The sequence below is a fragment of the Pelecanus crispus genome, chromosome 1 (genome assembly GCF_030463565.1).
Source record: "Pelecanus crispus isolate bPelCri1 chromosome 1, bPelCri1.pri, whole genome shotgun sequence".
Lineage (NCBI taxonomy): Eukaryota > Metazoa > Chordata > Aves > Pelecaniformes > Pelecanidae > Pelecanus > Pelecanus crispus.
In genome coordinates this window covers 100,360,210-100,372,723 of record NC_134643.1, presented here as the reverse complement: position 1 = coordinate 100,372,723, position 12,514 = coordinate 100,360,210, and the positions used below count along the sequence as shown (strand labels likewise).

The 12,514-nt window shown below is 40.1% G+C and overlaps 1 protein-coding gene across 1 annotated transcript in view; it reads left to right on the top strand.

The window, feature by feature from the left end:
* Positions 1 to 1,257: 1,257 nt before the first annotated feature.
* Positions 1,258 to 12,514, top strand: part of IMPG2 (interphotoreceptor matrix proteoglycan 2) — a 64,784-nt gene continuing 53,527 nt past the window's right edge. Inside the window, exons 1-2 of the mRNA XM_075709178.1 lie at positions 1,258 to 1,290; positions 2,629 to 2,889. Of these exons, the coding sequence (XP_075565293.1) occupies positions 1,260 to 1,290; positions 2,629 to 2,889 (292 nt within the window). The 5' untranslated portion in view covers positions 1,258 to 1,259. The remainder of the gene's footprint in view (positions 1,291 to 2,628; positions 2,890 to 12,514) is intronic.

The window sequence follows — 12,514 nt, the reverse complement described above, 5'->3', positions numbered from 1 at the left end:
ATCAGGAATTACCAGTGCTATCTGAATTGTTGGAGTTCAGCAGAGCAGCTAGAAGAGAAGAGTCAGCACGGTATACCTAAGGAGCTCTGTGTAAATGCTCTGCAGACTGTCATCTGGGAAACCTTAGGAATCCAGCTTTGAAATATTTATGCAAAACCACTACCAAAAATAGTCACTTCAGACAAACCAGCACTTCGCTCGCATCGATCTGAATGCAGTAACGCACAAGTCCTGAGTTAACACCGCCCAGGAGACAGCCCTGATGGGGTTTTTCTAGTGGTCGGAATGCTGTCTGCCATTGCAGGACTGCTTCCATACACGTTTCCACAATGAGCTGACCCCGGACAGGAGGGGAGCTGAGATTGCCGCTGCTTTTGTCTGCTCTGTCCTTTCTGTAGTTCATAGCTGATCATCTCTTCAGGTATCTGTACTCATTTGTTCCTACTGCTCATGTCAGATAATACCTGAAGAGAGATGAAAGAATCACAACTTGCCCTGGCATTATCTTTTGGGGAAGCACCTCTTCTGGGATGTGAGGACAGTGGTGCAACAGCACAAGATTTTCTGCCTTAGCACAGACTCGGGCAGCAGGGCTGTATTAGCTCTGTCACCAGAAGAAACAATCCTACAGAAAGATTGCTTCGGTGTTATGTACATACACATCGGTGTTTAAGAGAGTCAGTGCATTTTTAGATACATGTATTTATACAAGCAGAAGGCAAACACACTGAGACCTTCCACCGGAGACTAGCATGCTCCCTCTGATGTTTTGTGGTCAGCATGATTTTTAAAAAGGGCAGAAATTGAAGGGCCAATGAAGAAACATGGGTAATTAAATGTGAAAGGTGCTGTCCTTGTTTGGACTGTCTGTTAATGGTATGACAAGCTCTGGTAAAGAGCTTAGCTGGCCAGATTAAAATTAAAAAATTGTCTCAGTCCATCTGCTAGCTCCAAGGAGTTTACTTCCATCACCTTTTCTTGTTTCTTCACTAAAGTGGAATACTGTCTTTGAAAAGAATATTCCCAGGATGTCTTGGTTGACTTTTTTTACCTAATGTTTTTTTCCAAAGATAATTATCCCTGGTGTCAAGACATTTTCAAGAAGGGCAATGCTGTTGGCTGGTTCAAGAATACGTTAAAGACAACAGCTCTTTTGCAAAAAGGATTTTCTTTTTTTTTTTCCTTGCATATTTTTTTTGACACAAATAAGTATGTTTGGCTTCATTTGGAAAATCTTTCTTTGCTTTCCAGTTTTGGGAATGATTGAAGGTGATCTTCAAATAGTTGCAGGTAATGCAGAAATCTTATTCGTATTCTTGTTTTCAAAGTTTACCTATGGCAGTGTGTAGAAATAAAAACACCTCTCTGCTTTAATTATAACAACAGGGACTAATACAGAGAAATGTTTGGTCAAATCTGTGCTATGATATCAGTGTAAATATGGAATATTTAAGAGTGACTTCCAGGAGGTATTACTGTACGTTTGTGGTGTTTTGCATGTAGAATGTAGCTACAGGAGGCAAGCTTTTCCAACTTTGAGAGACAGTAAATACGGATAAATTTTTTACTTGGTGCTTTTTTCTTTAGTAATTTTGTATTAAATCTTAAAAATTGAGGTTCTGTCTTCTGCTTATGCACACTGAAGAAGTGTCAGTTTGGGTAAAGATTGGGCTTTTGCCTTGATGACCTTTTTTGATGTTCCCGTCTCCCTCTGATACACCAGCTGGTGGTGGTCTTTTGCAGTAGAGCTGACTATTAATACACTGTCAAAATAACCATGTTCTTCATCTTTCAGTCATAGAAGTCAAAGGCGCTATTTGCTTGGAAGTTGCAGAATAAAGCTCATAATCTGTGGGATGAAAAATGCCATACATTTACTACTGTTCCTTCTCTAATAAATGATTCATTGTGATTCTTCTTCAGGCATGTTTTCTGGGGAAGAAGTGAAAGAAGAAAGTTGGACTGACTAATTTCAGATCAGCTGTCTGCTGACTGTGGAGGACAGAGAACTAGACTGTCAGACTAAAACCAAATAGACACATTCTCTCCTCAGCTGTCAAGTTTCCTCTGGAGTGGTGTGGAACAACTAACATAAGAGGGAATTCTAAAAAAGCTAAAGCTGATGAGCTCTTTTTTCCCCTTTCCTTTTTTTCCCCACTCCAGTCGGGTAGGGACCTATCTCATGGTGGTCAAAGGTGTACTTGCTAGCTGTCAATTCAAGCAGTTTTTCTTGATGCAAGGGATATAAATATTTCTTGTGAAAAGAAAGTACGGAATAAGGGGACTTGCTCATTAATTATTTATTTCATTCCTGGCCCTGAAAGGTTCTATGTACATGTTTATACACAAATATAGTCCCATTGACTTAAACAAGCCAATCACAGAAGGGAAGTTAAACACAAAACATTAGCATTCAAAGGGTTAGGACTCTAGGTTATGTTATCATTTGATGGGATGCTGTAAAGAGCTTAAGGTTGTTTATAATAGCACAGTCATACAGACGGGTTTTGTGAACAGAAAAAAATCACAGTTACGTCCTTCAGAGACCAGAATGATGGTGTTAAGATACACAAGATGATTGCATCAGTATTTCATCTGAGAAATTGATGTGTGGTTTTAATTTTACAGCAGAAGGTTATTCAGCTACAGAAGGAGGACAAGCTAAAGATGGTTCACCAACGCCTCAGCTCAGCAGCTGGCAGTTGGCAAACCCTTCTCAGCCTCCTGAGTTGAAAAAGCTTAATGGCATTGTGAAGGCTGGACAGGTCAACAAGCATTTGCTGTTACGAAGGAAGCGGTCCATTCTGTTTCCCAGTGGAGTTAAGATCTGCCCTGATGAATCTGTTGAGCAGGCTATTGCCAACCATCTGAAATATTTCAGGCTCAGAGGTAAGTGATTGTACATCTCATGGATAAGGAACACTTACTTATTAAAAAAGGAAAAAAAAAAGAAACTTTTAAACATAACGAATACCAGGCCATAGGAAATATATTGTTACCCAAGAAACTTAGTTTTCTGTGATAATCTTCCTTGTGAGAGCTGTTCTGAGCTGAAAAAAACACCTTCTGGTTACACTCATATATCATAAAAACTCTCTGTCCCTGAAACAACAGTTAGTGTTTAGTAATTACTCATCCTTTCTCATAGAACAGTTTGAATACTAAGAAAAACAGGTGTTATGTACATGTTAGCTAAATGACAGAGCTGCTTGTTTTTATTTAGTGTTTTTCAAGTGCTAGTGGAATTCACTGAGGGATCTTTCAGAAAAGAGTCAAGTCTGAGACATTGGTGTCTCAGCCATGTGACTTTTGACTGTGGTTGATTGTGCAAAGCATAGTATATTCTCTTGTCTAGAAAGCCAGTCTCTGTGTATCAGGCTGTAGTAGAATAGAGATGAAGCCTTTCTTTTAAGATGTAGGAGTTGGTGTGACAGAGCTTTCTCTGAAAAGCTGAAATAATCCCAGTAACAGCTTCTTTCATGTGATGAAACATTACAGAAATACGATGTATTTTTTAACCCTTCTGTCTGTCAACATTGGAATGGGGCATCGAGTTTATGCAGCACTTTCTGGTATTTGTGTGTCTCTGCATTGTAGCATTCAAACAGTTCGTAGTGTCTTAACATGTTTGCACATAATTGGCAAAACAGGAAAGAGCTGCTGTCACCTAAAGGAGAAGAAAAGGTGTTCAGAGACACATGTTTAATGAGACTTTTTTGAGTGCCTATAGAAGAAACTCCCACTGGTAACTAATTTATTCACTTAGAGCAGTGAAAAACAATTGAAATGGGGAGTTGCTGAGTGTCTGTGTAAAAGTAAACATAAAAGTATGCATTTGGAGAACAAAGTGGAATTATGTGGAATCAGAGCCTCATGCAAATATGAATTGTGCCCAGCTTGCGACATTGATGATCGCACAGTTTGACAGGCTTTGCAAGCTTCTTGTTTATGTCCACCCAGTAACACTTAACTGTTCTTTGTTCTGCTCAAAATGAATCCAGACTTATGTGCTTTAACTGCAGTCACCCCTCGATTATCTGTGATAGCGGTATGTAAGGGCAATACCAAGTAAGCAGAAGTTTGAGTGATAATAAAGAAGGAAAATCTGTAAATTAGGTTGTAAAAGCTTATTTAGAACTTAATGGTCCTAGGCTGAACCAAAAATCCACCTAGACCATCTGCCTCCCTACTGGACTTACAGCTTCCACAATCCACAAGGATTTCTTGAGCAGAGATGCTATGACCACCCTTAGCACTTCTAACTTAAAACTTTTGAAAAAGATCTTTGCAAGGAGCAGCAGTGACTTTTAAGTAGCAGCAAGACGAGGAAGGTCTGGTTCAAGCAATTTGTCATCTTCGTTCTGTTAGCAGCAATGCACTGCACCACGAGTATTTGGTGATGTCTAGTTAATCACATCCTGAGTAAATGCACCTGAGGTGAGAGTTGATGATGCTGTTACTTTCATTCGCAGTAGAGCTGTTCCTTGAGTGTTATTAATGCTGGTTATATACCAGCCTTTTCTTGAAAACATGTTTTTACTACCTTGCTGGATCAGTGCAGTGAGAAAATAGTGAGATGGACTTTCTTGTCTCTCCACTGCCAACAAAATAGTCCTAGGAAAGAGTGTGGTCACTGTTTAGCACTCAGAGACCAGCTGCTGTCAAAATAACTGACCCCACAAGGGAATAAATATGAAGGTACAGAGAATCTGTTGATTTTTCAATCTCAGTCTGCATTTTTAGGATCATCTTTTTATTCTGTATCTGTTGAATTAAGGAATGACTTTAATATCCCATACTTTCTCTGGGAAGGATGGTTTCAATACAATCTATTCTTTCCCTAGTTTTACTTCACGATCAGCAATAAATAGTGCCACTACCATTGAAGGAAAGGTGGATTGCTGTTTTGATATAAGACCATGTTAGGAAAAACAGAAAAGGTTTGCATGTGCTGATTATCCAGATTACATTTGTTCTCTCTATATCTACCTTAGAAGGAGACAGGTGGGAATATAATTATCTATCTGTAGCTCCTAGCATTATTTACTTTTGCTAGCTTGCTAAAGCCTCTATTAGTGTCAGAGACTGACTGACGAACATTTCTTTCATAGGCTTTAAGCAAGTACTTATGTCATATAGCTGTATGCTTAACAGTGTACAGCTTTTTTTTTTCTCCTTCAGACTCCAACACCTGGATGTTTTTAGCCTTAAAAAGATACAAGATAAAGAGATATGATAAATATTTAATAAATCACTAAAAAAATTCAAAGGGCAGCAAAATACAAAAATCTGAAGAAAAATCAGTATTTTCTAAAACAGCAGTAGCACCCTTCAGCATATGAAAGTCTAAGTAATGGTATGATTATTTACTGGTGGTTGTTACTATTACTGTAGTATTCCGAAGCACCAGCCAAGAATATGGGTGGTTTTCTACTTGTTTCTCTACACCTGCAGTCTACAAGACAGATTCCTGAAGTGCTGATTTATTCCTACAGTCAGTCACATTGCAGAACAAACTGAGCTTTGCATTAGCAGAAGGTATTATTTTCAGTCTCTTTTGAGATGAATCCGGGATTATGATTGTCTCTGTACTCCCCAGTATGAAATAGTCTCTGCATCTCTTGTAGCTGTATATGGAGGTTGCTGCTGTTGGCTGGCTTTGTATTTCATTTCTTAGAATATGGAGATGGAAACCCGTCATAGATGCTTAGAGATTGGGTAATCTAATAGTGGGATTTCAGATAGTGAGTGTGCTGTATATGGTAATGCTGATTATGAATAATGATGTTCTCTACTGCTGACAGGGAGATGGTAGCCCAGGCCCCTGTTAAATAAAAATTATCATATGAAAAATAGCCATACCTGCTCAGACCAAAAGTCTGTTATGACCAGTCACCTTATGTAGACAATTCAGTGAATCTGTCCATTTGCTTTGGTGTAAATTGCCAGTAGATGAGTGAGGATTGTAGTAGACTTGGAAGTTGAATTGGCCAGTAAAACAGAAACAAGGTAAGGATTGCAAGGTAGTATGGCTTGCACTGTTTCCCTGTCCTGTGTTAATTGGGTAAAACAAAGGCTGCTGGATTTTGACACCATGGCTCAGGGTTAGTACTGCTGCTCTTTGTCACTTCTGACATGTAATTACTCTGGTGGCTACTTTTCCTAAATTCTGTTTGTATTTTAGACTACTGTGATCCACTGTCTTAAACAATTCAGTATATGCTCGTGAGCAAGTACATCATCTTTTCACATGAGTAGATCAGATAGTCTCTCTGTTTTTGTCAGCCAGAGCTTCAGATAAAGCTGAAAATTGAAGGAAGTAGACTGTATTCTAGTGTGTCACAGCTGATGAGAGGCAAGGACATTTTGGAACTTTGGAAAGAATAAAAGGTATTTCTCAGGAATGAAGTTCTATGTATGATTATAATCCTGAGATTTCATAATCTTGGGCATAGCACTGAGCTTTCTCATTTTCCCCTCTCTTGGGTCACTTCAAATCTATTTGCTGAAGCGTTAGAAATAATGATGTTATGTTCTGCACATGGACAGAGTTAAGAGTGAAGTGTCAGTTTGATGCTGAAATCCTAAATGTTACAAATAATTTAAATCGTGCTGCATAATGATGAAAGCAAACAGTCAAAAGTCAAAGTACCTGGCTAAACAAGCATACAATAAATAAAGCATCTGGCTGAGTGAGCCTTTTCTCCTTGTTTTCCCCCTCGTCCCTGGCACATATTATGCATAGCTTGTACTCAATCAATAAATTTCTGAAATTTATTTGTAGAAGGTCTAGTTCTGCCTCCCTCTGCATTTGAATATTTAGATGTCAGCATATGCTTCTAAAAAGCTTGACTTCTCCCATGAAAGACACTCCTTTGTAGTTACTGAAATTGCTGGTGAGAATAGTTTATGTGCTAGAGTTTAGTATGTTAGTGTTCAAAGGAAAAATCTTTCATGTGGATTAGCTAATTCACATTCAACTATTTTAATTTTAAATAATGGTTTGTTGTGTATATTGTTTAAGAGTTGCTATGTTATGGGCCATACACAGCAGCATTTCAGCAATAGATGAAGTGATTTCTCTGCATGTGTGTATATTAATTTGTTTAGTGAGTGCTAACGAAGCCTTTGCAGGAAAGATCTCTTAGGAGGTGTCTCTCAGTCTCCTTGTCACTGTAGTCCTTACCAAAACCCGCTGCAATTAAGCCATTCAGTTGTGCAGAAGCTGTTAGAGAGGAGGAGCTGGCCTCAAAATAGAATATACAGGCTGATTCAGTGCTCCTAGCCACTGTACATGATTCAACTCTTAAGAAGCACTAATGGGATTTAACTGGGATTAAACTCCAGCACTGCCCACTTATACAAATGGCCAGAAAGCCACCCTACCCCCTGCTAGGTGGCCCAGTGCTGTCATGTGGTGCCCCTTCTGTTAACCTCAGAAATCCCTGAGCATGGATTGAGTGTAATAGGCTAATTGTCTCTCATTTGAGAGATAAATGCATCCTGAATGGTAAAGCTGGAGCCACAGAGATGCTGTGTCCTACCCAGGTGCATGAAAGGCAGCCATACAGGAAAATTTCAGAGAGAGAGAAATCATCTCATCACAGATCTTAGCTGGAGGTTTTGAAAACAATGATGAATTCTTTAGGAAAGGAAGCTTCAAATAAACTTTTTTTCACCCATTCCTGCAGGTTTATAGGACTGAAAAGAGCTTGTGCCTGCCTATGTGGAATTTTTTTGGCTGAAACACAATTTATTTTAAGCTTTTCAGGATATTCTTTATTATTTGTACATATTACTTGAGCATAAACACTGCATTTGAAGCAGATAAGCTCCCAAGGGCTGGGCTTTTTGGCTTCCGGTGTAGATATGCTGGGATTCACGTGGTCTTACTACATGTCTGGCTTTCTGAGGCAGCCTTTGAAACCTCTCATGGCCTTTAAAAGTCAAGACCTTGGCTACTTTAAGTACCTATGACACTTTGCTCAAGTGGAAGTTTGCACAAGGGCATGGACCAAACATGCTGATCTTTCAATATTTCCTACCTCCTCTCTCACCTTCAAGATGATTATCTCAGTGATGAGTGAAGTGACTTCTAATTTCTGAGGCATTTCAGGATGGAATACATGCAAAATGTAGTATGCACATGCAAAATGTACTTTGGGGAAAAACTGCAGAACAAGCCATCTGTTTTGCATTCCTGGTTTGAATTCTGGTTTATTGTGTCAGTCAGTTACACGTCTTCTGCGTACCTACTTACGTTTCTGTAGACAGCTGGAATGATCGCATCTCTGTAGGAGAAAGCCTCTCTTTATCTCATAGGCCTTCATTTCTTTAACACTTGAATTCTTCAGAGGAAAATTGCAAAGTAGCCGAGAGATCAGTTAACGCTAAAATACAAAGTTATTTATTACTGCAGCCATGGGATGAAGGAAGTCATTTTCTAGAGGAGCTTACCTTCCCACCCACGTGTAGCTTCAAGGCTCTTAGCTTGCTGCCTTAAAAGATTGATCTCGATTTTATGATGCTTTTAATCAGTATTGTTTGCCAGGGATTAGAGGCCTCATCGCAAATCCTATCTCCTCCAGGGCCTGGTGTTGCTAATGCTGTCCCATATATCTGTGCCTGTGGCTACCCCTGTAGCAGGCTAGTGAAAGTTTGGCGTGAGACCTAGCCATAAAGACAGGCTCTTCTCACATGCCCTGAGGGCTGATGGGCTGCTCAGGTGGCATGTGGCAGCACGGCTGCATCTGCTCAGCCATTCCTTCCTGACCCTGGCAGGGATGGCTGCTTGGCTGGTTGGTTTTTAAGGGTTTTGCAGCTAGTCTTAGAAACCTAATTCTCGGAAACATCATCACACAAAGCCTATACAGCAAATTTATTTTACTAATAGTTAGAGTATGTTAACACAGCATATTGTACCAAGCAAGCAGCTTCAGTCATAACTCTGAACTGTTGGGCTCCTGTCAATTTATTGTAAGCTCTGATGCTGCAATTTTTTTTCCATTCCCTATCTTGTATTATCTAGATATCTATAGCCTATCTACTTTAAACATTTTAAATATAAAATTTGAAGTTGCATTGCTAGTCAAGAAGCTTACTGGTAAATCTGTTTGGGGTCTGCCGTCCTGTGTCTTGTCCCCGCCTTGACTCTCCTTTTATTTTCTATTTTGGTTTCAAGGAGTTGCTATTTTAAATATTAGTCAAAAGCTGCTTCATTTATTGTCAACATATGTAGATAGTATATGTGGCACAGATACTGGCAAGTTGCTGGAAGGTCAGAAAGGAAAGATAGTGAATTATTTTTATACAGTAAAATGTAATTATTTACTGAAGCTTCCAGTCAAGTCCTGTTTAACTTTGTTTATGTTTTTATGTCTCCAAGTTTTGTCTACAGAATCTCAGAATGCTTATAATCTAGTTATGAAAAACATGTTTTTCTTATATGGGAGTTCTCAAGAATTTGTTGATAAGAAGCTTTGAAAAACCTCCCTGGCCAGCAGATAGTCGAAAACCCGCCACAGGGGTGGGCTCCACCTTCAAGTTAAAAGAAGCTTAATCATATTTATTATGGAACTTGAATGCACTGTGAGGGTGGTGTCTCTTCAGTTCCCTGGGTGGCCATGTCAGTGAAGCCATGATAAGAACTGGCTCCCTCTTCGACATACCTGAAGGAGAGATGGGAGATAGAATCATGCTTGTCTCTTTCTTTATGTGAGTGTGATTTGAACCACACTGAACCGTGCTGTTCTTTTTCTGTGCTTGGAGTGGCAACTCTCATCTAACTACAAAACATTGAAAAGGTGTATGAGAAAGAAAGACTGAAAGAAAATTGTTCCTTTTCTTAGCCAGGCTATGAATTGCTCTTGAACACCATATAGGTAAGCATGCTTGGGGATGGTTCTTGGGTTGAGCCCTTACAGCCTGGATTTGTTATCCTGCAAAGCAATGCCCTGCTTTACAGACCGGACAGCTGGAATAAACAGGCCGATGACAAGAAGGACTGTGTGTCAACGAGGTTGCAGGGTGACTGTGCGTGGCAAGCAGGTCACCATGGCTGAGGATGCAGTTTCCTGGGCAAGCCTAACAGTAGTCTTTGAATGGCAGTTGTGGTAGATGTTTGCCTGGGGTTTTTAATCCCTCCCTGTGTGTCAGAGCTAACAAACTCTCAGACTACTCGGGAGGAACAAATGGGCCAGCCTTTTCCTTCTGAATACAGAAGCAATTTGCACCATGTTGTCCAACTTGCTACTGCTCGCTGCAGTGGAAACAGCTAGGTGAGACATAGGCTAGAGAGGACAGAATGTGACTCCTTATCCACGTCCCCTGTCCTCTTTCAACAGCAAATATGATGCTGTTCTGACAGCGTCTGATTAATGGGCTTGGAGCCCACAGATGGCACAGAGCCTTTGGGACTGGAATTCAGTGGGGTGTCTAATCCCAAATGACAGGACACACAACAAATCCTTAATCTACTGGGAGCTGATTGGGACAATACAGCAGCAGCTTGTATTCGGGCAACAGACTGTCTCATCACAGTTATTTTAAAAAAGAGATTAAACTTACTGAAGAGCATTAAGAAACTGCCTTCAGTTATTACTGCCAATTATTACTTGCAATTGGAAAGCTGGTCCTTTGCCATTTGAAAACCGTAGGATTAGACAGTGCCACTGCAATGTGTTTGCAGGCTATTGCCATAGCTTCATCTCTCACTGATAGCCTGATGAAGACTTTTCCCAGCCACAGGGAATAATCTCGCTGCAGGACTGTTGCTGTACAATGTTGCACCTGGAGTGAGAGATCCATTAGTCAGAATGCGGGATACAAGTACCGCCAAAAGAAATGAGAGCGAGTGGTATTCCTTAGTGTAGGCTTCTGCATTTGAAACTAGACTTTGGTCTTTTCCTGGTCTTTTCCAGCTCTTACGAGTGGGATGGTAGAGAGGATACTATAGATGTTATTCTGCTTCAGGAAGCTTATTAGTACTCCAGCAGGATCCAGAAATCCCAGAGCAGGATTATGGCTTCATTGCCTGAGGTCTGTGCAGAGGGTCATGTGGAAATGTTGTCGCTGCCTCAAAGAGTTTGCTTCCTCAGCAGCTGAGGAAGCAAACGTGGAACTTGAGGGGGGAATGTGAGAGGGTGCATGGATGCTTGTAAATTTGGCTGTTTATTTCTGATTAATAAAGATGCATAAGCAAAACTGATTGGAAGCATCTCCAATACTCCTTACCTAATGGCTGTGTCTTACAGATAATGTTAACTACCTGGAAGCTGGAGAGGTGCTAGAGCAGTAATATACTACTGACAGTTAATAATGCAGAGTTTGAGGGCTGTATGCTTCTCTAATACATATCAAATGAGCTACAAGGCTCCACGTAGGAAAGCTGTCAGGAACCTGACATGGAAATGAGAGGTATCAGTGTATCTGTGGAGTTCCACAAGGGAGAAATGGCCTCAACTGCTGTGATAAACTCAAATTCGGACTGGAGAAAAGAGCGTTTTCTGCATGGTGCCCTCTGGCATGCCAGAATCAGCTAAGTTTTAAGGGTGCTACTGCATGTGAAACAGTTCCTTAAGGCTGATATTTATAAAGCCTTTGCATTTAAGAAAATGTCCATCTCTTGGTTGAATGAAGGTATATTTCCATATGTGATCTATGTGTTAAGTTTTACACAAGGACATTTAATTGATTTTGGAGTTCAGAATACAGAGTATCAAGAAGAAATAGCAGTAAGGTACTGGTTTTGGCAGCCTGGAGCGTATTTTTAAGCTGATTGAAGAAAATGACTTTCCAAAGATAGATTCATGGTCAGTCACCTGTAGGGTCCTGCTTATGATGTCAGAACTTTCCCTGAATGCAAAGCATTGCTCTGCTGAACAGTGTATGTGAAATCCGATTAAGGCCAAAAAGCAGGTTTGTCTGCTACTACTCCAGGCTGGCATCTGCTGCGAGTGATTTTTAGAGTTGTTCTCCTTTTAACGTTCTGTTCCAGGACACAAGGAATATCCTGTAAATCTTCCTCTCTTCCAGTTATCCTGGGTCACAGAGAGGTTCTTGCTTGAGCGTTATGTGATCAACTGCTCTGACTGGCAAAGACCACATACAAGATAGGGAGGTTAAAGCACCTGACGTAGTACATGATAATTTAACCCTTAATTTGCAGACTGTTCAGTCAGAGATGTCTATTTTTTTCTCAGTGCATACATGCAGTAGGGTTAGAGGTTGACTTATTTCTTAGCATATAATGTTGTTGTGTCATCATCCTGCCTTGTTTTTCAAATTATGAATGCAATTATAACTTCTGAAACTTATTTTAAATTCCATGTAAAGGTGAGTCCAAAGGAACTGTAACTGATTGAGCCTCTAAAACTTTGATCAGTGCAACTATCATTCTTACAAATTAATCTCCAGCTCTACTTTCTGTGAGGACATTTGCCATACTATTTTGGTTTTCTAAATTTTCTAAAACTTTGACCCATTGATCAAGGGCAGTTTCACTCAGTGAAAATAC